The following is a 23126-nucleotide window of genomic DNA, read 5'->3' as shown; positions in this document are numbered from 1 at the left end:
AGTTGGGGGTGACTTTTTTTCATTCTCTCAGATTTCCTAATCTCTATCGTTTCAAATTATCTAATTAAATTTCATTATATCACCGGGCGGTTTAGAATTAATGTTCTTTGCCTAATGTGTTTATATATATATTATATTTTTCTGGCTGTTTTACTTTATCGTTTTTATTTAGCTTTTCGCTTTTTTGTTTGTATCTCATTGAGATCCAGCCACTGATACCCACAGCATTGTCATTTTTTCAGTAATTTGCCTTTGGATTTATATATTTGGATTTATATTATATATATATATATATATTTTAATAAATACCACATTTTGTGCGATTGATTCAAAAGGTGAATGGCTGAATGGACAAATAAAATACAGTAGTAGTATTGTTTCCACGAAATGTGATCACGTCCTCTTGCGGCGGCAATAAATTACATTGAGGAAACAAACACTAACAAAAAACCAATCGATTAATGAATTTCTTACGCAGCCGCAAAGTTGTATTTGTTAATGACGTCATGCTTTTCCGGTTTGTCAATTTATTTTAGGACATAGAAACTCCCTTATAACTTTCAACTTTTTACATCAAGTGGGTTTCTATATCTATTAAATTTTTAATTGATTTTATGTATCTTAACTGTAAGTTAAAATATATAGTAATTGTGTCGTATTATTTGGAATAGAGAGTCGATTTTCAATATGAATGGGCTAAGCGTAGGTGAGTTGTGTTGTCTCTTTTGTTGCCCACCTTGCCCGTCTCGGATCGCAGCGAAGTTAGCCTTTCTTCCACCCGAGCCTACATATGAACTCACTGCTGTGGACACTACAGAATCAAAGTTTGCTTTAAAATTATCAGAGCGAGCAGAATGGCAATACGGAGAAAAGGAAAAAGAATCAATTGAAGTATTTTCAACTAGGAGCAAACGTGGAAATAAAGTAGCCTGTATGTTTGTGCGTTGTTCCCAAAATCCACATTTTACGATTCTTTTCAGTCACGGGAATGCAGTTGATATTGGTCAAATGAGCAGTTTCTATCTAGGACTAGGTACCAGAATTAATTGCAATATATTTAGCTATGATTATTCTGGGTATGGAGCTAGCACGGGCAAACCATTGGAGAGAAATTTATATGCAGATGTTGATGCTGCATGGCAAGCGTTAAGGACTCGCTATGGAATTAGTCCAGAACATATAGTTTTATATGGACAGAGTATAGGTACGGTGCCGACAGTGGATTTAGCTTCCCGATACGAGTGCGCCGCTGTCATCCTGCATTCCCCGTTAATGTCTGGCATGAGAGTCGCTTTCCCAGAGACAAAACGAACATGGTGCTTTGATGCATTCCCAAGGTTTGTATACATTTTTATTTTAATAATTTATGTATATTTTTTACTTTTTATAATGTGTTAATTAATTTTGTATGTGTCATGTTTTGTATTTTAATGTGCTTTTAATTCTATTTTTATATCTAAAGAGTTTTAAGGCATCCTGTAATTGGCGATTTTTCGCTGTTGGATGTGGTTGAAATAAAATAAATAAATTAATAAAGATTAAAGTATTGTATTGTATAAATATGTTTATATTATTAAAGACCCCTTCCCTGCAATTTTGGACGTTTTTTGGAAAATAATACATATATATCACTTTAAAAACATTAAACCATGTCATTCCTTGTCTTAAATGTACGTTTTATGGTAAATTATGATAAAAAGTGAGAAACAATGCACTACCTAAGTATCTCGCGGCGATCGACCTCTCGTGGACGGTCTTAGGCCTAGCCTAGCTAGGCTTAGTTTTGTAGGCCTAGCTGGTAAACATCGGTAACGTACGAACATCGTGCGCTAGCTATATACCTAGCCTGACGTTGTATAGTTGCTGCATTAATTGTCTTTCTATTTTTGCCAGACTCCGTTGATACAAATTGGGGAAAACCCGGTATTTTCGCTGAAAAGTTAGGAGTCTTCCATTTGTTTTGGCCTCACGATCGATCGAAAAGTGGGCGAATTACAGGTGAAAAACAAAAATATCAATCCGCGCGCAATGCATTTTGGGATTTATAGCGGGCCGCTATAATTATTAGAATCGACTTATTTTTCACATTTTAACCGTTTAAAGACGAAAAAAGTTATCGCAATAGGACCATATAGTATTATTTTTACATTCAATATAGTTTGTGATCTTAAATTAGATCTAAAAAACGTAGGGAAGGGGGCTTTAAATAAAGAATCATGTTATTGTAACTTTAAAACAATGACATATCGGCAATCAATGATGTCATTGTTAATCCATACCAAGACATTTTGCCTTGATTTTGTATTGTTACACTCGATTCCGGTAACACTCTATTATGTTTTTAAATATTGAATTGAATTACTATAAAGAAAAAAATTTATTTTGCAGTTTCATTTTGATGTTTCATTCAGAATACACTACAGCTAATTCTTCCAAAATAAATATACATTATTATTATACTATTTTATGAACTCTAAACTTCCTATGATTTGGATCTTCATCCAAGTTACACGAGTGTCTGGACTGACTGTGGACCGTAGCTCCATGCTCAGACCATTGTACTTTGTCTGACATTAATACTGTACATTGTACATTGATGTTCTATGCAAGACGAAAAAGAATTTTGCATAAACAGTGACTTGGTTGAACTGAAGACTTAAAAAACTTATTCGTTTGCCAAGAAACTTAGTACTGTACTCTATACAGACTGGTGGTAACTTTTATTCAAGATGTGCACAGTAGACTAATGTACAGTAAACTTCACAGTAAACACATTTTTTCTTCCAACTGTATACATGCAAATTACAATCACATGAAATTTGTTGGATACTGGAATCAGAGAATGACCGCTTTAATTTTTGTCTTAAACAATCTTTGACAATGAGCATAAAATGATCTAATATAATTTTGTTTACATTAGTATCGACAAGATAACCAAGGTATCATCCCCTGTGTTAGTCATTCACGGAACAGAAGATGAAGTAATTGATTTCTCTCACGGGCTTGCAATGTTTGAAAAGTGTCCACGAGCTGTTGACCCTCTATGGGTCGAGGGCGCTGGACACAACGATGTTGAGTTGTACAGTCAATACTTGGAACGACTGAAACACTTTACCTCAATAGAGCTTCAGCACAGTCAACAATCACAACAGCAACAGACGACTCATCCGACGACAGCACAGACACCTGCACAGACAGTCCAGCAGCCGCCGCCACCGCCTAAGGAACAATCTAATGTAACTGAAAAACCTACAACAGATGCAAAATGAAATGGTAATGATGTTTTCCTATTTTAAACAATATATTAAAATAATGACATTTCGTTTTCATAACTTGTCATATGACCACGCAGCTGTTGAGTCTAACAGTCATTCTGTGCAGAATTACTTTTCGACTCAGCATCTTCATTGTATTGTCTGGCTTAAATCGTGAAAATGAAAGGTTGTTACTATCACATGTCTACTTAGTGTGAGACCCAAATATCATTTTACATGTTGGTGGGCAGGCCTGAAGTTCTCTTGAGAGAAGGGCATTACTGAATTTTAAAGCTATTAATCCAAAGATATCAAAGGGCCCGTTTATACAACACGCTAAATCAACATGCATCGACGTTGCCATGTTGTGAAAAACAGAAAATTATTCCGTGTAATTACTAAACCACCTGGAAAGGCTACTTGAGGACTGGCCAAATTTGGCCGGTTGGTGAGCTGAAGTAGCCTTTTTAAGTAGCTTCAGGGACAAGTTGCCCTTTATTATAGCAGCAGACTTTGGCTGTGACTGACCTTCCTGTTCATAACACGGCAGTTAACATTCATGTATGAACAGCTTAGTTTAGGGGATTGACATTCGTCCGTGAAAACACGCATATACATAGTAGGCGTGTAAAGTAAGGGTCAAAACCAGGGAACATTCAACAATAGGAAGGCCAGAAAACCAGCAATTGTTTTATATTATTTCCAGCTTTTAAGAATGCTTGCCTTTTGTTTCCTCTACTGCATAACAATATCTTTCAATCATATCTGCCTTCTTTCACTATTTTCAACAACATTTCATTAGTACAATTGTGGACAAAAATAAGATAATGGTTTATTATTCAGAAATATTGCTTAAAAGTTTACTTCTTAAGAATCTTCAATTATTGGTATACCCATTACAAATAACTCACTATAAATAAAACAGTAAAGTATTAGCATGTGTTATCTATAGTATAAATAGCAATGATTCGTACCAGTAACAGTATTATGTCAATTCCAAAAAATTATTATTGAACAGAAGCATAGGCCTACGGGATAGGAGAATGAATAAATATAAAAGTAATTTTAGTCAAAACAAATTTCCCTAGATACAATAATTAATTTAATATTATTGATTAATATTATATTTCTACCACATCAATTATTTATTAATTTGGATTCCAGTACACCTTTAAATTGGTGAGGGTGCATCCTTCAAAATACAAAAAGAAAAACACAGTACATTGTACACAAAAATTATAATTTGCAGTTGCACTAACTTGGATTTAATGAGTGCAAGCTGGCTATTGTGTGGCACCTACTGTATTCTGATGCATTAATTTGCACAGATAGAATGACAACGACGATTGCTACTGTCAGACGTTTCTAATAATTTATATACAGACTTTTCTAATTAGATTTTAACCAAGTATCAGCCTTGTGCAAATACAATTAAAAGCATACAAATTTGCTTATTGTACAATTTGCTGAGACTATTCACAAACTGCTGGATTGATAACTAAGTCCATGATATACTGTACAGTGTACTGTAGGCTGTATTCTCTATTGCAGTATGATACTGTATAAAGTTTAAATATGAGATTTTCTCCAATGTGATATACGTTTGAGCCGTGTGCATTATGTTAATTTCATTATAATAAGCCTTATCTACAGTTATTAATGGTTTCAGTTAAAAAGTAATATTCACACACAGTGATATTAAACAAGTGTGATAAAAAATCTAGATTCATAATGAAAGATTTCCAATTACAGATACAGTACTAGTAGGATAGGCTTCTGGCGTGTCATCAATGTGTTTTTTAATTAACCTATAAATAAGATGATGAGTTTAATAATATTAAACATTGCTTATTTTGAATTGAGTTTTGGAAAGTATTTGTGATATGGTAAATACATTCTAATAAACATGTATTAGTATATTTTTCAATGGTATTGAGCAAGAATATTGCCATGTATGGTGACAAAATACCTTGCTTATGACACACTGTGCACACAGATGTATGACTCATCATACATGTTGCCTAAATATAAAGTACAGTATTAGATAACTACAGTATAGTATCTGATAAATATTGATATATTCAAGTGGTTTAAGTGTGCAGTGAAATTCTATCAATAAAACTGTACCAACTGAATAGAAATGTCAGTACTGTGGCTGTAGGATATTGTGTTGTAGTATAATTAGCTTTTATCATTTATTGCACTCTGTTCTAACTATGTTTACGCGTTGAAAGATTGACTGCTCTGAGCCGAGTTAAATTCAGTAGAGCAGTCAATCAAACAAATGTAGCACATTCATTATTCATTCACACCTCTACTGTATACTACTATATTCTAAAGTTTTAATAACATAGTATAAAACTGACTCATTAATGAGCTTGCCTCTCATTGTTTAGAGTCAGTTTTATACTGTGTTATTTAAACACAATCAGTGCATCTATTGGGTTTTTTTTTTCTAAAGTTTTATTCAATTAAACTACTTCTTCCATCTTGAATCATTGTCGGGAAGCTAGGCCATTAAAAAAGGTATCACACCAGTTTTTGATGCAGAGAGGAGGGGACGTACTACAGGTTTTTGAACATGGATCACTCAACAACCTTGCATGGCAAAAAATTCTCAAGATTTTTACCATTTAAGCTAAATGTCCATTACAACCATTAGATAGCACTTCCGAACTAATACCGAACAACATGTGATGCATATTTAACCAATCAAATTGCATGTATACACTGAGGTGTGTTATAAAATACAGTAGATTAATCATTATCCTTATTATATTAATTCTCCCCATAGATAATAATAGCCTCCACATTTCTGTCCCTAACCTGATCCTTCTCTGTTCAATGTTATTCTCTACTATAGTTACTACTAGGTATTCCCACTCTTCGCCTTGCCTCTCTTCCCTTGCCTTCAGGTGCACATGTCAGCAGTGCTAACTATACTATTGTGTATCATTCTACCATCCATTTGACAGACACTCATATATTTATTTATTTCAACAATATTTTATGAGGGTGGTCCATCCAGCATCAGCTGATCATTAGGGACCCTCAAACAAACAAACTCATGTTTCTATTAAGCTCTCTGTATAAAGTTTGATGTGTCCATATATGGACACCATGATGTCATATCACTACCATATTTGTGCATATCACTACCATATTTGGGCACATCACACTTTTTTGTCACATAAAGTTTGATAGTGTAGACAGAGCCTTACATAGTTTGTATTTGAATAAAGTCTGACTCTTGAATAGGTTGTATATTATAACTGGGTACAGTACAGCAGTCTAATCATTCATAAATACTGTACACTGATGTTTTTAGTTTCAAGTATTAAATGTTACAAAGAACTTTATTAGGTATGTTGTAGTAGTAGTACAAGTAGTTTATATTAATTTGGGGTATAATGATATTAGAATGATGAATCATTCAATTACAGTACACTGTTGCTGTATTTATAGTTAGTACTTTAATAGAACATGAATTGTGTTTTCCATCTGGTACAGTAGTTTACATTATATTTTGGTACAGCAATAAATAAATCATTCAATTACTGTAATGTTGATATTATAGTTCGTGATTGAATATGTATACAAGGAACTTATTGGGTTTCTTGTGGTCTACAGTATGCTACAATATCATTGAGTAATAATAGAAGGGACTCTTTCATTTTATTATAGTTTGGAACATTATAAGGAACTTATTGGGTACATTATGGTATGTTGCTCATTGATCCTTGTGAAGGGAATTCCCCTGTATCTCACCTTTATCGTCACCCTTTACTCTACACTGTTCCTTTTAAATGAAAGTCTTTAAATGCCTCAATGAATTTCAGTATAAGATAAAATACATGTTTATAGCAAAGAAGAGTGAAATTACACTCTTTCCTGATTGTAATAGTATATTAAATGAATTAGAAAAATGTGAAACGACAATCTCAACCTGACTTCCTTTATAGTATACTGTACATATGCGCACCTCTATCTTATGGTTTCTTATTCTTGCAGGTAATGAAATGAGCAAACAAACAAGCTACACACAAAAAAAGAGTGCAGAAATAAACATCATTAATGCTGTACCTGTCAACAGTCTGAACAAGGATTGACCTGTATATATTGAAATACATCTATCACATCTAATGGTTTATACAACCACAGGTGGCTTTATGTATTAACATTTGCAGATGTAAGCTATGTATGTACACAAGTGGCACAGACTTTCGTCAGTATGAACCTATCATCAGTTTGAATAAGGATTGACCCTCTGTGTCACATGTATACACTACACAGGTGGTTTACACATACCACAACAGGTGGCTTTACATAAGTTTACATGTTACAGTATGTGTGTACATATGTGAGTCAGAATTTCTTCAGTATGTACAGTTTTCTAATTGTACCAGCTTAGTAATACAGAATTCCTACACAATTCTACATACAGGTGTTACAGTATGTTTTCCATGTGACACAGAGTTACCTAGTTTCTACCTGCTTAAAGTGGTATCACTTTAGGTAACCTCATGTCTTCATGTCTTTCCAATACTAATTTTTTTTTATATTATGCTAATTGAATATATTTTCATTTATTTTTTAGTATTATTTATAATTCTTCATCCAATTACACTTTTGAAATGGGTGAGGAATATAATTGCTTAAATAACACATTTTATTTCATATACGTTCACTGTAAACTGAGATTCCGATGTGCACGCATTCTTGTTTAATCACACGATTGAAGAATGAAGGGCTTTCTGTCCATATGGTATTTAAAAGAGTATAAAAGAAAGATATAAGATGGATTTAATTTGGTTTAGACTCTGATTAATTTACAGTAAAAATAAATTTGTAATGACAACCTTTGTGATTTACTAATTGAGCAGTGTGAAACATACTTGGGCAGTAAACAAACTGTCTCCTATCCCTTTGATAAATTTGAAACTTAATGAGAACATGACGTGTTCTATATTTTTGTCAGAGCTTGAATTTGCTTAATTGTAGATTCGAAAGTCTGTTAAATAATTAATTTTACATTACCAAAACAATAGATCCTTTTGTATTTTTTTTCACAGAGAAGGCTTGTACTTTGACATTGTTTACATACAATCAGTGACTATTCTATGAATTTTTCATCTTTACAATTATTAATTGTAAATTTAATGTTAGTATGTGATTATTGGTTAAATTTGATGTTAATGATTAAATAATATAAACGATGTTAATTAGTTGTTTTTAAATCTTGTTAATTACATAATCACGGTTAATTGGTAGAGTTGGTATTAGCATGATAATAGACTCAAAGAAATATATTACCATGTTTCAAGTTCTTGATTGGAATATTGTTTGAGGCTAGTTGTAATATTTTAATGTATATTAAATATCAGCATTAAATTTGTCAATCAACTCTTTATGTCATTGTTATTAACTTGTCCTCCAATGTGAGAGTCCTAATTTTAATTCATTACATAAAGCCTGTTTTCCACTAGATGAATTTATGCAACAAAAAGAAAAAAATTGTGCTGTACCCAATATTATTTTCAACTACAAGAGCAAATTTTCATTTATATTGCGTATTTGCTGAACTGTTTGATTTGCATGAGTGCCCAGCAGATCATGAACGCATGATAACTCATTTCCTGAGCTCTCATTGGCTGCGCATTTTTTGTGCTAAATTCACCTAGTTTCGGCTAGTTTAATATTGTACATAAATGAGTGCTATTTCAGCCGTGTATGCTCTTATTTGTATTCATTTGGTTGACTACCACCTTGCTTTCTGTGTGTTATATATGTAATATATTATTTTGCCAATTCTATATACAGTACAACACCTACTTTGAGATACCCATGTAGGGAACACTTTCTTGTGAAACGAACAAGGGACAATATATGTTTTAACACTAAGACCAACCCTTATTCCTTATTAAAGGACATTTGGTCCTGGAGGTGTCCCCTTAGTAGTAGTTCTACTGTATTATACCATATGGCGCTATCTTTTCTGTGATTGTAATCATTTTATTAGTTTAGTTATTAACAGTTTATAATACTATTTTGATCATCTGTTTGTTTCAGACTACCTTTTAGCAGCTAGCCACATCCAGCAAGGAATTAAAATCAGTATTTTCTTTTTAAAAAATCCCAAAATTCAGCATTCAAAAAATCTGAATGATACAAGAGGTTACATTATGTGTACAGTGATTTACTAAGTAATAAATAATGTTGTACTTTATTGTAAATAGGCGTTAACTGTTATTACTGAACTTTTTTATTCTTTGTAAATCATCTTTAATATAAATAGATAGTTAGTTAATTAAGTAACCGGCATGGATTGCCAATTCAGTATTTATCATTTTGTTGAAGTACAGTAGATCAACTCCTTTGGGACATCTCTATTAAGAGAACACTATATTGGAAATGAACAATGGGGAAACATATGTTTTAACGCTAAAGGCCAACCCCTTATATAAAGCGGTCCTAATAGTGTCCCCTTAATAGGGGTTCTACTATATGTTTATTTTTTATACTTAAGTGTGAGACATGTACCCCAACAAGGCTTTGGAAAATTGTAATTGTAACAACTAGTAAATTGAGAAAAACAATATCCAAAGCCTCATTCACTGAGTAATACAGTTCAGTCAAATTCTCTGGTCTTTAGTACTGGAATAATGGTCTAGATAAGAACCACGGTCAAACTAACTGAAGTTTTAAATCAACTATTGGAAGTTCTATATATAATGACCTCGGGCCTACTTTGTTCGGCTTGAGTTTACCAGCTTCGTTAAACTAACTCTTCCTTTTATTGAATTTCACTTGATAAACTTTTCCACAGGAGAGAAATTTGCTGTTAGATTGACCAAACTTTGCAGTTAGTTTGACCGAACGTTGCAGTTAGATTGACCAAACTTTGCAATTTGTTTGACTGAACAAAGTCCAATGTGAATGAGTTTAGTACAGTGTGTACATAAATTGAATTCTTGAGTATGTAAATACATCAATTACCCTTGTAACCATCCTCAATATCTTTTATAGATAAAGTCATTCTGTAACAATTAGTTAGTTTTCCAAGAGAGCGTATTTTATCTGTTATTGATGCAGAATAACACTAAGTTCATTTTGTACAGTTGTTATTTACTAGTTACTAAGTGATAAATATTTATTATTATTATTATACAGTATAGTGCCGAATATAATTTCAGTATTGTATGCCTCATTGTATTCAGCAAAATGTACCTGCATTGTGTATTTAGATAAAAAACTTAGAATTCATTTTAATGAATACCGTATTGATGTTAATATTGAAGAATATTGTGAAATTAACAGTGAAGTAAACAATATAGATCAGCGCATGATGATGATATTTTTTGTCATGATAGAATCCAATCAATCCTGTCAAGTCAAACCCAGGTTGTAATTTTTAGATAATTGTAAAAACAAAAGAAGATGGATACTTGATTCATACATACAAAATAAATGTAATTGGTACATAGATCTCTCTTGTTAAAATGCGTTCACACATATGCAATGTAATCTCAAGACAAGTGCGTATGTACAGGTACCACTGTATTTTATTGAGGTAACCCTAAAGGGCCTTTCACACCTGTTCCGGCACGGTTCCGGTCCGGTGACGGCAAATCCAATCGAACTTCAATGTTTTTACGTGGCGTATTGGTGCATAGCCGCATGGAGCGTCGTGAAAACGAAACATTCGCGTTCGATACACCGTACCAGAACCATGCCGGAACAGGTATGAAATACACTTTACACAGGCCTCGCTGAGGCTTGGAAAGATTGCCAACTTGTCCAAAGATTTTTTACACAGAAACAATTTTACACATTACCAATGTAACAATTTGTTTCCATATGCTACATTTGTGTATGTGTGAATCAAGTATTAGGGAGATTGTTTGCAAGTTCAAAGCATGGGTTCTTTTGGAGAATTACTACTACTATATTGTAAGCCTAATCTCAATCATCACCCAACTAGGCTCATTATTGTCATCCAATTAACCCATATATGAGGTACAATGATTTTATCTAAGTTACTTCAAACTAAAAAAGCTTATATTTTAAATAATTTTCTTGTTGATGTGGACCCAAGTATATTCTAGCGAACAAAAATGTAAATGTATGGGTTTATTAAATATTGTAAAAAAAATATTGCAGGATTTAGAATAAAATTTGTCCTTTAATTTGTAAGTTATATTTGGTATTTGTGGGGCCATTAAATGTAATTTAAATATGTGCAACTAATAGATGATAAACTTTGATTATGATCTTCACACAATATGGTTTTTTTGTTTTATCAACTTATATTTCCTGCTTGTTGTATAGGCTTATCCTTATGTAACAAGATTCCAATGAAAACTACGAAGTACTGTAATCATATAATCACCAACTGTTTTTGACTAGGTAATTTGCCCACATGGATAATTTGCTTCCCAATTGTAACTGGTATGTATTAAAATAATGACTGTTTATGAGTTAAATTTGGAGAAAATGTTTATGAGTTCAAACTCATACACTATCAAACTTTATGTGACAAAAAAATGTGATGTGCCCATATATGGTCATGATGATGTCATCACTACCTTATTTAAGCATAGCACTACCATATATAGGCACATCACATTTTTTTGACACAGTGTAGACAGAGGTTTATAACACACTAACTATTTTAAAATAAACATTTCATTTCTATCTTAAATCAAATGTGGAAGTCTGGGCCATGCAACAATTTGCGCTGAGATTTTGGCCACAATTCTTGTTGCAAAGCCTAGTTTGATTTCTATCACATACAAACAACTATTTCATTTTTTCTTAAATGTAATGTTTTAATAGTCTAAACCTAGTTAATACTGTAGATGTTTAGTCAATGTGATAAATAAAATCTCAAAAATATACTTATGTGTCAGCATATATTGGATATAAAATATGATAATTTGGAGTGATTTTATAATTCATATAATCTGATATTCAATAAATTGATGTTCAGTAAATTATTTGGTTTTGGAAGTTGTTAACAATACAATGAGCTTTTGGGGTGGTATGTATGTCGAGGGGAAAGATAGTAACGATGACAAAATGATTAGATGTGTGAATTAAGTAAATAAAGATGTATTGTCCCCAAAAACATGAAAAATGAAGATTAATAAAATAAGACTTTAAGTATGCCATTTTGCAGCTTTAATAAAGTTATTCACTTCTGTAAAAAAAAACAACAAAATAAGTATGTTTTGCTTTTAATTACATTTTTTTCAGATAATAATTTTTTTTTAGATCCAGTTTATGGTCAAAGTGAATAACTATTTTGTGACATTAAAATGGCATATTAAAAAAAATGTTGAAAACAATTTTTTTAGGGGGACAATATATCTTTAACCAAAAGCAATGACATGAACATTGTGTGTTGTAGTGATTCCAACTGTTGCATACTAGTCTCAATACTCAAACTAAATAATGTTAAATACTAAATATATATTTATAAAAAGGAAACAGGAAGGATGATTAATTGATGGTAACATGCTCTGATTGACTTCCTTCATGAAGACCCACCTCAGGAATGTGATGTTCAAAGTGTACCAGGCATAAGTGAGAATACACTATAAAGCTCTGTCTACACTATCAAACTTTATCTGACAAAAAAAATGTGATGTGCCCATATATGGACACGATGATGTCATCACTACCATATTTGGGCATATCACTACCATATTTAGGCATGTCACACTTTTTTTGTCGAACTATTTTGATAGTGTTGGCAGAGCTTAAGGGATGAATCACATGTGTGACTCACAAGCATGACTCATCTCATAGGGTTTGGTCCCACCATTATTACATCTCCATATTCTAACTATCCCAACTATAACCACTCGTATTGTACCAATTTCAAAAAGAGCTTTATTATCGCAATACCGGCATGTTTTCCTATCAGAAAAATTCATATTCATAATATTCCGGTACTGGTATGCTCCGGACAACCTCAAGCTAGTCATATTACCTGGCCACAATATTCCCATTACGATTGGTACCAGCTTATATTTGAATTGAAAGCAGGTATATTCCCATCATAGGCATCACACTTTGCATGGACATGTTTATCAAAAACAATTAGAGGCATGATCCAAGGCTAAAATTCCATAAGTTTGCGATTTGGACAGATGTATAGAAATGCAGATGTAGAATGATCTCTTAAAAATTCAAGATGAGGATGAACTCTGTCAGAAAGATGGATGTCGACAGGTCGATCGAATACTATTGTCACACATTGGCCATACTATGTATCTGAAACATGAAATATTCATTCCATTCCACTGATCAACATATTATTTGTATATTAATTAATGATATAGTGAGTATATTTAATCAAACAAGAATCAGGATCATGGGTTCTATCCTTAGGCAAGATTTATTACTCATACGATTGCCTTGTCCTTCAGAATGGATGGTAAAATGTTGGTCCCATACTATAGTGCATGTTAAAGAACTTGGTACACTACAAAACGAGTAGGGGATCATCTCCTGGCATAGGTGCTACACTGCTGGCTGCCATTGGTCCAAATGCCCTAGTTTCCAGTTTAATTTGAGGATGATAATACGGTAATTACAGGGCCCTAGCCAGCATGAGGCAGACGAGGCGCTCGTCTCATCTGAAATTTTCAATTTTCACCACTCGCTCCAATTCCCCAGCACAGATCGTCATATTTTATATTAATAACTATATTTAAAGCATCTTTTGCCTGGTCTGTTTTTAACCTCTTGCTACGGCCATGAATTACATACATTTACAAAACATTTTCACTATCAATTAATTTAAATTTGGTAACCACTATTGTGATATAGTAGGCCTACAATTTAGATAACTATTCTATACAGTGCTGTAGTTCAGAAGAAATTTGCATTAAGCAGAGCCGTGTGCTTATAGGAAAGTGTGCATAAACAAAAACCGTATCTTTAAACCCAACCTTATAAACCAGTTTTGGCCGACTCCCATATCCACCCCAAGAGTCTACCATATGGTATCAATTTTTAATGTTTCATTAACATAAGCCCTTGAGGAAGATTACACATATTTTCTTAGTAATTTGTTTATAATATTTAGTGCTTTTTAATCTGCAGGGCTTCACTGCACTTACAGATGTTAAATACATATGAATGTATATATGTACATATTTCATATTTATGAGATATTTGTCTAGTTTAAACAATCAAACCGAGACAATCCATGGACAGTCAATGCCAAGACAAAGAAATAGAACCTTCTTATTTGTTTCATGTTGTCTGAGTCTTACTTGCTAATATTCAAACAATTGTTATTGTGTTTATCTGTCAGCACATACAGTATATATAGTGCAACTTTTTCACTGAAAAGATCAAGATTTAACCGATGCTATCTGGGGTACTTACACACTGATCCCAAGTTACGGTGATGTATCCGCATACTTCGGTTTGGGTGCTAGCTTTGTGTTTTTGTCCTTTTTTTCTTTTCCTTTTGTTTTCCACTCTTTCTCTTTATTGTCGAGCGCATAGAGACATCGTTTATTTGCGCTATATAAATCTATCTATTATTATACTGTATATTTACTCATGCGTGCACCACCCCTTTTAACCCTATTGGCAGACGGGTGATACTGGCGGGTGTGTCCATGGGGTTTGTTCCCCACCCCCATATTTGTTTACAAGGTTTCATTAATAACATCTACTTGTATTTGTATAAACAGGTCAAGTTATGCTATGTTACTAGTGCTGTTGTCTATCTGTTAAAGCAGAACTACAACACATTTTGTTTTAAATGCTGTTCTCTGCTTATCGCTATTTTGGGCCTCAATCCACTTGAACTCACCACAGGTGAACAAGTCAAGCAGATAGATAGCATTTTGCGAATACAGTAAAATATAGTACATTATTATTATTATTATTATTACATTTATTAATACAATTATGTATTTCATTTTTTTTATTATTTTGAAACTGATGATTATGATTATATTTTTGTTATTTAATGGTTCACATGAAAAATAGTAAATAAATTATTAAACATTTCTGGTAGATTTATAAATATTTATTTTGAATACAATTTCCTACTTGGTATTATATTGTCATTACCTTTGAAAATACAAATGTTTTTGAATCACATCCTCATATACATAGAAATATCACATGACTGTAATTATTCATAATTTTCCAAAAATAATACATAAATAGGCCTACACAAATCTACCAAGCCTACGCAGGTTTAACATTCAGGCAATTATTGTCTGGTCTAGTTATAATTATGGTTTTATTGGAGCTCACGATCCTATAAATAAAGTTAAAGTCACTTTAATTATTCAGTTGAGATATTACGGTCATATTGCCAGTCACGTATAATTACTGTTTATCAGTGCAAAGAAAATTCAGATACTGTTTATTCGAGTATACTAAAAGTTTAATTATAAATTTAGCTTAGTACTGTATGAATAAATTAGAATGAATTAACATGGACAAATAAGTTGTTTATTGGTATAAGCAAATAAATTTAAAGAGAAAACATTTTAACTATTTAACCTCATTTTTACTGCATTTTAAATTAAACCATGAACATACGTAAAAAAAACATAATGTACAAACTAAAAATACAAATCCATAACAATACTATTTATAGCTTTTTAGTTGTTATAATTATACTTTGTTACAAATTGGATGATTAACAGTCTTTATAATCAATGCACCTTTTTATAATATAATATTAGCACACATAAAACAAGTATATCAAAGTGCAAGGAATACTGTATATCATGGAATGTACTGTTTTGTAAACCTAAGATGGTATGATCTAAATCTTCATCGTACTACTGTACCACAATGATAACGTACAGACGATAACGTAGAGCTGATAACGTAGAGCTGAAGGCCAAAGAGCAGATTGGGCTAGAGTGAAGTAAGATGATTAGAAGATAGAATCTGGCAGTCGGTTTCCTGTTGGAAAATCTACTAACGATATTTTGAAGACCCACAAACTGTAAATCATGACAAATATTTTTTCGATTCAGTTTTGTAGATCTTGATTTTTAAAATGGCAATGAAGTAGGAAAGAGTGAGGTTACTTAACTAAAATTCTTTTCGTAAAATTCTTGCACATTTAGAATACTGGTATTAACAAGATGGACAAGGATGTAGTGGTGGTGTGGCTGACCACGGAGAAGACAGACATATCTGACTGTTTTGTGTCATTCTATTGGAGTTTATCATCTAGGTTTTTGAACTTTGTACAATACTTGTATTATTACTTACTTCCTAAAAGACCAGTCTTATTTAACTACAATATATGAGGCCGTTTTAATACAAAATCGAATCTATTGTCTTTATAAATGTATCATGACTATTTTTTTTTTAAATAGAGCAGTTTTTTATTTTTCAACTTAACACCCACACACCATTCCAGCTGCTTGTTTCCTAGCATGAAGACATCCCACTTTAAATTACTGTACAGGTATATGTAAGGTAAGGTCCAGACAAGAGTGAAATTACAAGGTATTACAAATGTAATTTCACTTTTCTCTGTTAAGGTCATGTTACACAGGAAAAGGAAATATCTTTAATGTGAAAATACTGTAAATTAGAAAACACATTCTGACAAAATGAGTAGTACAGTATATTGCAATAAAGTATAGTACATACTACCCCTAGACATCTATGTTTGCATAATATATTCTAATTTCTGTTTACGTCTGAACTCTAGAGGATGCTATTCAGACGATTGGATCAACACAGCAGCGATGACAGCTAGCAAGCCAGCGAGTAGTGCAAGAATTGCATATTTGTTTTTCATCTGAAACAACAAAATTGAAATCAAATCCATTGTAAAAAAAAACAAATGGTCCTACATATTTTCAGACAACTGCCCAAAAGTAACCAAGCCTTTATGCCAAAACAAGCAAAAACACACACATACTATAGGTATATGTAGATGCCGCACATCTACTTAAGAACATGAAGGGATCAAAGAACCTCACAAACTATTGTATTCAGGCATTCACCATCGCAAACCATTAGCAGATCACCTGAAAGCTTTAAATCTGTATATTCTAAAGGTTTTTTTTTCTAACGTTTTATGGAAAGGGACTAGGCAATGAGAAATATTGGCTGGCCCAAATCCTGGTTTTAGCTGGCCCAAATCCTGGTTTCGGCTGGCCCAAATCCTGGTTTTAGCTGGCCCAAATCCTGGTTTTAGCTGGCCCAAATCCTGGTTTTAGCTGGCCCAAATCCTGGTTTCGGCTGGGCCAAATCCTGGTATTATCATGACTAATATAAAGTCAGTACTTTTGGGATTGGCGGTATATGCACCAGTACGTAACCACACTGGTATTATAGTTTATTATCTCATATTAGGAACGTAGCGAATTAGCGCTGTGTAGATGCAATTTTTGTTTGCACCTAAAATGCACCTTCTATTAAGCATTGTGTGGACGCTTATCGGAAGTATTGCGCACATATAATTTCATGTTTTACCTCAGGCATAAGGCTGTCTGAACATAACTTTTATTCATCTATTAAATATAAAAAATAAATTTTTGATAGGGGAGCTATTCTTCAATAAATACCCTGCTTAATAATCACCTTGCTTTTTGGTGGTGTAGTCTCTGCCATGTTTGCCATATCTCCAACCATTTTCCTGCACAATAGCTTTTGTTCTTCTTTTTGTTCAGTTTGTTTGGCTAGTAACCTTGACAACTCTTGATGTATTGTCTAAAAACACAATACCTTATAATTACTGGATAGTAGATACTGCCCTCTTTCACCATAGATATTTACAGTTAAGTAACTGTATGGTTTCACACAACACCTATATCCATTCCTCACAATTCTTACAATGATTTTTATACGTTATTAACAGACAAATATGTTTACAGAAAGTTGTTTTCTCTCTGTTTACTGAGTGTACAATCAAGAACTAGTTTTATCTCACTTTCTACTGTTAAGGTGAAGATAGTTCCTATAAAAATGGCCTTGTAGGGCATCTCCATATCATGAAAGCAGAAGGTAAAGGTCTAATCTCGTGGTCACCCTACAGATTTCTCAACACTTTTCTGTAACACTTATTTCACACATTTATGTTTGAAGTTACAAGCCCAAACCCATTTTTATTTCAAACTAGAGACCAGCAGCTAAATTGCTAGTAAGTAGGCCTTATGAAAATGTTTAGGCCAATCGTACCTACTCTAGCCAGCAGATTATTTTCATCAATTATTTTTTCTTCAGTTGCTTTCCTTTCCCTTTTTGAGGAAAAAGGAAACCCTAGTAAGGTAATGACTATGGTAAGCTATATGTTTTAAAATTGCAACTTGCCTTATTTGATGGCTCTAATTTCAAAGCTTTTTTTGTTACTATCAATGCTTCTGTTAATTCACCTTGTACAGCAAGAACCTTAAAGTAAATACAGATTTATTATTACACCTCAAATATAGAAAAGACAATGTGAAACAATATTTCAATACATTTTTTCCCCATAAATCATTGATTTTTTTCACCGCAACTGACGCACCTAATAAAGGTTGGAATGCGCATATTTGTGATACGAATTGGGAATTAAATTGGGTTCCAAACAATCTTGACAAATATTGTCGAACCAAACTCAAGCGCACATTAAACTAGCAAGATGTCCTCGGTCATTGCAAATCAAAAACTTCCTAATGGATAACCTTATGACAGCAAACCCCACACGACTGACAGTACATCTGACATGCTTTCTAATGTCATCAAATGCATTGTGATTGGTCATTTTATATGCCATGTGAAGAAGCCTCTCATTCAACACTGACTGATGCAGCTACTAACTAAAGTTCAGTTACCTTTCCTTTACGAAATAATGCCTTTGCATTGTCCTTTTCATGGCTGAGTACCCAGTCACATGACTTTAGAGCAGGACCATAAGCTTTAACCTGTAACATTTAAGTTCAGAAATTTAGTGAAGTTTCTTTCTACTCGAGTCTTATTAGAGTGACTACAAATATGGAGGGAGACAGGAACACATTTTGATGTTTAAAATAAATGCATCATTAAAATTGATTTGCTTCATTATTTTTAAAAACAAAAATACCTTCATAACATAATGAAATAAAGCCACAGTGGGGGTTACTACAAAAAAGTATAATGATTACCTTTATTTGAGCAGCTGCTAAGTTGTTGTAACATTTTATTTTTGATTGTTGTAATTGTTTAAATCCATCTTCATCTGCTGACTAAAAATAAAAGGTACAAATATAAAATTTGTCTTTACCATTTATTAGTACTGTATATAAACAATAAATAAATAAGCTAAACTTGTTTTTAATTAGTCATTTTGAAGTAAATGTATTAATGCTAAGCCATAAACACATTTCTTTGATTTTGGACGTGAGAGCACAACAGTTATAGACTGTGCATTCTACAGGTTGTTTCAAAATCTGAGCATGAAATAGTACTTTTAACCATTAAAATGGAAGAGAAAAATGCATGCCATGTGATAAAAAATCAACCAATCAAATGTACATTACTACATGGAAGATGACTTATTGCACACATGAATTTGACTTACCTCATCAGATTCTAGAATTTGAAGAGCACTGTAATTTAAAAAGGAAAAAGTTATTAATACAAATGTATGAACTGTAAAATTAATAAATCGTTTAAATTACAATCATTGCTGTTAAAGAAAAGATTGTTTTAGGCCTCATATACATAGCATAGATTTTCCTACATGACCAAAGGTAGGATTGGCCAAAAACTGTCATGAGTTAGTTTCTACATAGTTTAAAGGGGGAACTTGTTCAAACCTAAGAACTGGCAGCTCTGAAAACTATATTACCTCTAATTGGGCTCTCATCCATTTTTGATAGTGAAATAATCATTTTATGATGGCGAATAGGTTAAATAGTGATTATTGTGTAATGTGTAATATCTTTAATTGCTAGGCTAGATACTTACCGTGTATAAGAGTTAATAGCACCAGAATAATCATATCTTGTAAATAAGTCATTTCCTCTTTCTCGTTTCTCATCTCTGAAAATTCAACAAAACATTTATTCAAGAAACATTTATTTCATCAAATGCCATACAAATAATACAAAGCATAAAATGAGGACCAACCTAGAAGAAAACTGGTCTCAGTTGGCCCTTTAACATATGGTTACAAAACATAATAAAAACAAGTTAGAATATGAAGCATCAGTAATAATATATTAATAAAATAAAATATATTTCTTTAATTCTTTCTTAAATTGAACAAAATATATTATTATATTTTTTATATTAATAGGAGGCCTTACCACACAAAGTGAGTTGCTAGAATGTACATTTCAAACAATTGAGATGAAACAAATACAAAAATAAATAAAAATATAGAATCATTTTTCTTTTTTTTTTAATTTGTTTCATATTATCCTGACTAATACTATAGTAATAAATCTTTCATGTGATATTTGAATCATTTTATTTAAATATCCAAACTTACAATTTATTTAGAAATTAAATTAACATTTACAAATTCTGCAATACTTTTGCTAAACTTCAAAATAAAAAAAATTCTATTTTATGCCATCTTAAAAAAAATAAAAAAGTTCACAAGAGATTCTTCTGTAAAAGTACAACACTATACTTACGCTAATTTACAAAGCCCTTCCAATGGTAGGGTTGTAAGATTAACGGCTTCTTCAACAGTTAATAATTCCAACTCATACGTAATAGTTGCATTTGGTGGAATGTCTGGTTTTCTGAAAGGGAGGGAGGAAAATTGTAAAATGAACATCTTTAGAGGAGGTACTGTATATTTAATATGCTGAACATTTATTTGTCTGTCAAACAATTAGTGGATCTATCACACTGAAGAATTCCAGTGTATGGGTAAGGAAAGAATCAGGAATCAGGAAGGGCCTTTCACAACAGCTCAGGCAAATCAAATTGAACGTCACTGTTTCGTTTTCACATGGCTAGGCGCATATCTATTGGCGCATAGCCGCATGGAGCATCATGAAAATGAAAACATTGATGTTCGATTTGACTTGCCGGCACCGGACCGGAATCGTGCCGGAACAGGCATTTACCTTCCAACTTCTCCATAAGCAAACCTTGGAGTTGTAATCAATGTGCAAATTTCTCCTAATTCCATTAGAGGAACACAAAGCTCCAACGCTAAAAACACAAATAAAAATGAAGATGTTAAGATTGTGAATAAAACAACCTACGAAAGTGGTAAGAATTAGATTTTAATTTGGTTGAAGAATATTGATTCTATTCTAATTACAAAAAAACCACTCCTTTGAGCCATCCCTATTAAGGGGACACTTTCCAATGAATGGAATGAGGGGCAATATACGTTTTAACACTACAGCCTATTCAGGGGACACTTAGTGAGTCACAACGGTATCCCCTTAAAGGCCAGGTGCGGGCAAAAAATTTCTATTGATCATACATTCCAATAATTATCGATCTATAGTTTCCCCTATGTTTCATAATTTTTGGGATTTTATTTGTGTTACACAAGCTTGTTCAAAATAAGCACTTTCTTATCAGTGGGGGGATACTTCAAATTACACAGTAAAATCTCTATTCTTTTGTACACAAATTTTGTAAATAGAGAGGCATTTTAAAAAACTATGAAAAAAAAAACGGTGTGGTAAAAAATGTTATCAGATGACTAAATATAGGTGATATAACTTGAATTTTACATTTCTGGTATTTTTATTCAACTTCAGATTTTTATTTTCATGCTATAGCAAAAATTATCCACCGTATATCCACCATCTTTTTTCACCTTCTAGGGAGTCACCAGACATGTTATTACATTAGGTTAAACTACCTAACTACTGAAAAAAAGTCTTCCTGGTTTTTATGGCAGAATTTTGCAAAATTTTGTATTTCACCATATTAAAGGAAATTCATGTTTTTTCGTCTTGATTTCTGTTCCAAATATTTGATTTATGTACAATTAACCAGATATTATATTTAAAATACATGCCTGTACCTGAGCTTTAATAAGTTGATCTACAAAAATTTGAGGGTCGCTACAGTAAGTATTTGTGAGAATTTCTAAGGAACAATAAAGCTCTACACTATCATTGAATAGAACGGTCAATTAATCAACTCATGAAAATATTCTCCCTGTTCAACCTCATAAACATTCAATAGTTGTATCCATTTAATAATAATAGAGATCAATTATGATATTTTTTTACCCTGTAATGCGTCCCCTTCTCCAAGAGAAAATTTCAAATTTTCATGTGCATCAACAAGTTTGCCATCTTCCAATTGACCTTTTGTTCTCATGGTAACAATCTCTCCTTTCCGAGGCCTACTATCAACACCACTGCCCTCTTTAATCACCAGCTTCTTCAGATCACCACTTCCAATGATGTCAACCCAGCCGCCATCAACTGGAGCATCATCAGTCTGAACTTTGTCTGGTGTAACTTCATCTGAACTTGTATCACTTGGTTTTGTTTCTTCTTTGATATTTGGTTTTTCTATCACGTCATCTTTCACATCATCATCTTTGGCTTTGTCAAGATCTACTTCTTCAATCCGTTTTTCCATGATACTTTCGCAGTCTGGTGTTTTGGTTCGCAGTTTTAAAGAAAAATATAGAATTCATAAACAAATATATTATTAAACCAATTCACATTTATTCACTGCCTCAACGAGAAATATATAAAATATCAAAGAATTAACAGTTCCAATATGAATTTAAACAAAACATTATTAATATACCTTATTACCGGTCAAATTAAACCTGATTCTATATGTTGAACTATCTATTTCTGTTTTTATAAACCCACTGGGTCTAAACAAATTAGTACACAACAGACCTTAGGCCTTACACTTCTGAGCAATGGCAGCGCCTATAAAATGTAATGAAAAGAATGG

The 23126-nt window shown here is 32.6% G+C and overlaps 2 protein-coding genes across 4 annotated transcripts; one reads left to right on the top strand and one right to left on the bottom strand.

Annotated features, from left to right (window-relative positions):
* The first annotated feature begins 531 nt into the window (after positions 1 to 531).
* LOC144844459 (alpha/beta hydrolase domain-containing protein 17B-like) lies at positions 532 to 12250 on the top strand. The gene is made up of 3 exons (XM_078701393.1): positions 532 to 1337; positions 2921 to 3273; positions 7266 to 12250. The coding sequence occupies exons 1-2, from the start codon at positions 688 to 690 to the stop codon at positions 3267 to 3269; spliced, it is 999 nt and encodes a 332-aa protein (XP_078557519.1). The 5' UTR covers positions 532 to 687; the 3' UTR covers positions 3270 to 3273; positions 7266 to 12250.
* Positions 12251 to 15468: 3218 nt separating this feature from the next.
* Positions 15469 to 23114, bottom strand: LOC144844572 (peptidyl-prolyl cis-trans isomerase FKBP8-like). Of its 3 annotated transcripts, none has more exons than XM_078701543.1 (11): positions 23069 to 23114; positions 22439 to 22810; positions 21308 to 21395; positions 20867 to 20977; positions 20193 to 20267; positions 19804 to 19831; positions 19388 to 19468; positions 19079 to 19168; positions 18576 to 18653; positions 17847 to 17975; positions 15469 to 17058 (listed from the first exon to the last, which is right to left on the bottom strand). In XM_078701543.1, exons 2-11 carry the CDS (start codon positions 22794 to 22796, stop codon positions 16975 to 16977), a joined length of 1122 nt encoding a protein of 373 aa, XP_078557669.1. In that variant the 5' UTR covers positions 22797 to 22810; positions 23069 to 23114; the 3' UTR covers positions 15469 to 16974. The 3 variants fall into 3 exon arrangements, with proteins under 3 accessions (XP_078557669.1, XP_078557668.1, XP_078557670.1); XM_078701542.1 differs by having other exon boundaries at positions 22971 to 23108; XM_078701544.1 differs by lacking the exon at positions 23069 to 23114 and adding an exon at positions 22979 to 22999.
* Positions 23115 to 23126: the final 12 nt, after the last annotated feature.

This window comes from Antedon bifida, chromosome 6 (assembly GCF_963402885.1).
Source record: "Antedon bifida chromosome 6, ecAntBifi1.1, whole genome shotgun sequence".
NCBI classification, from domain to species: domain Eukaryota; kingdom Metazoa; phylum Echinodermata; class Crinoidea; order Comatulida; family Antedonidae; genus Antedon; species Antedon bifida.
The sequence above is the reverse complement of the archived record's forward strand: the minus strand, read 5'-3'. Positions and strand labels throughout refer to the sequence as shown.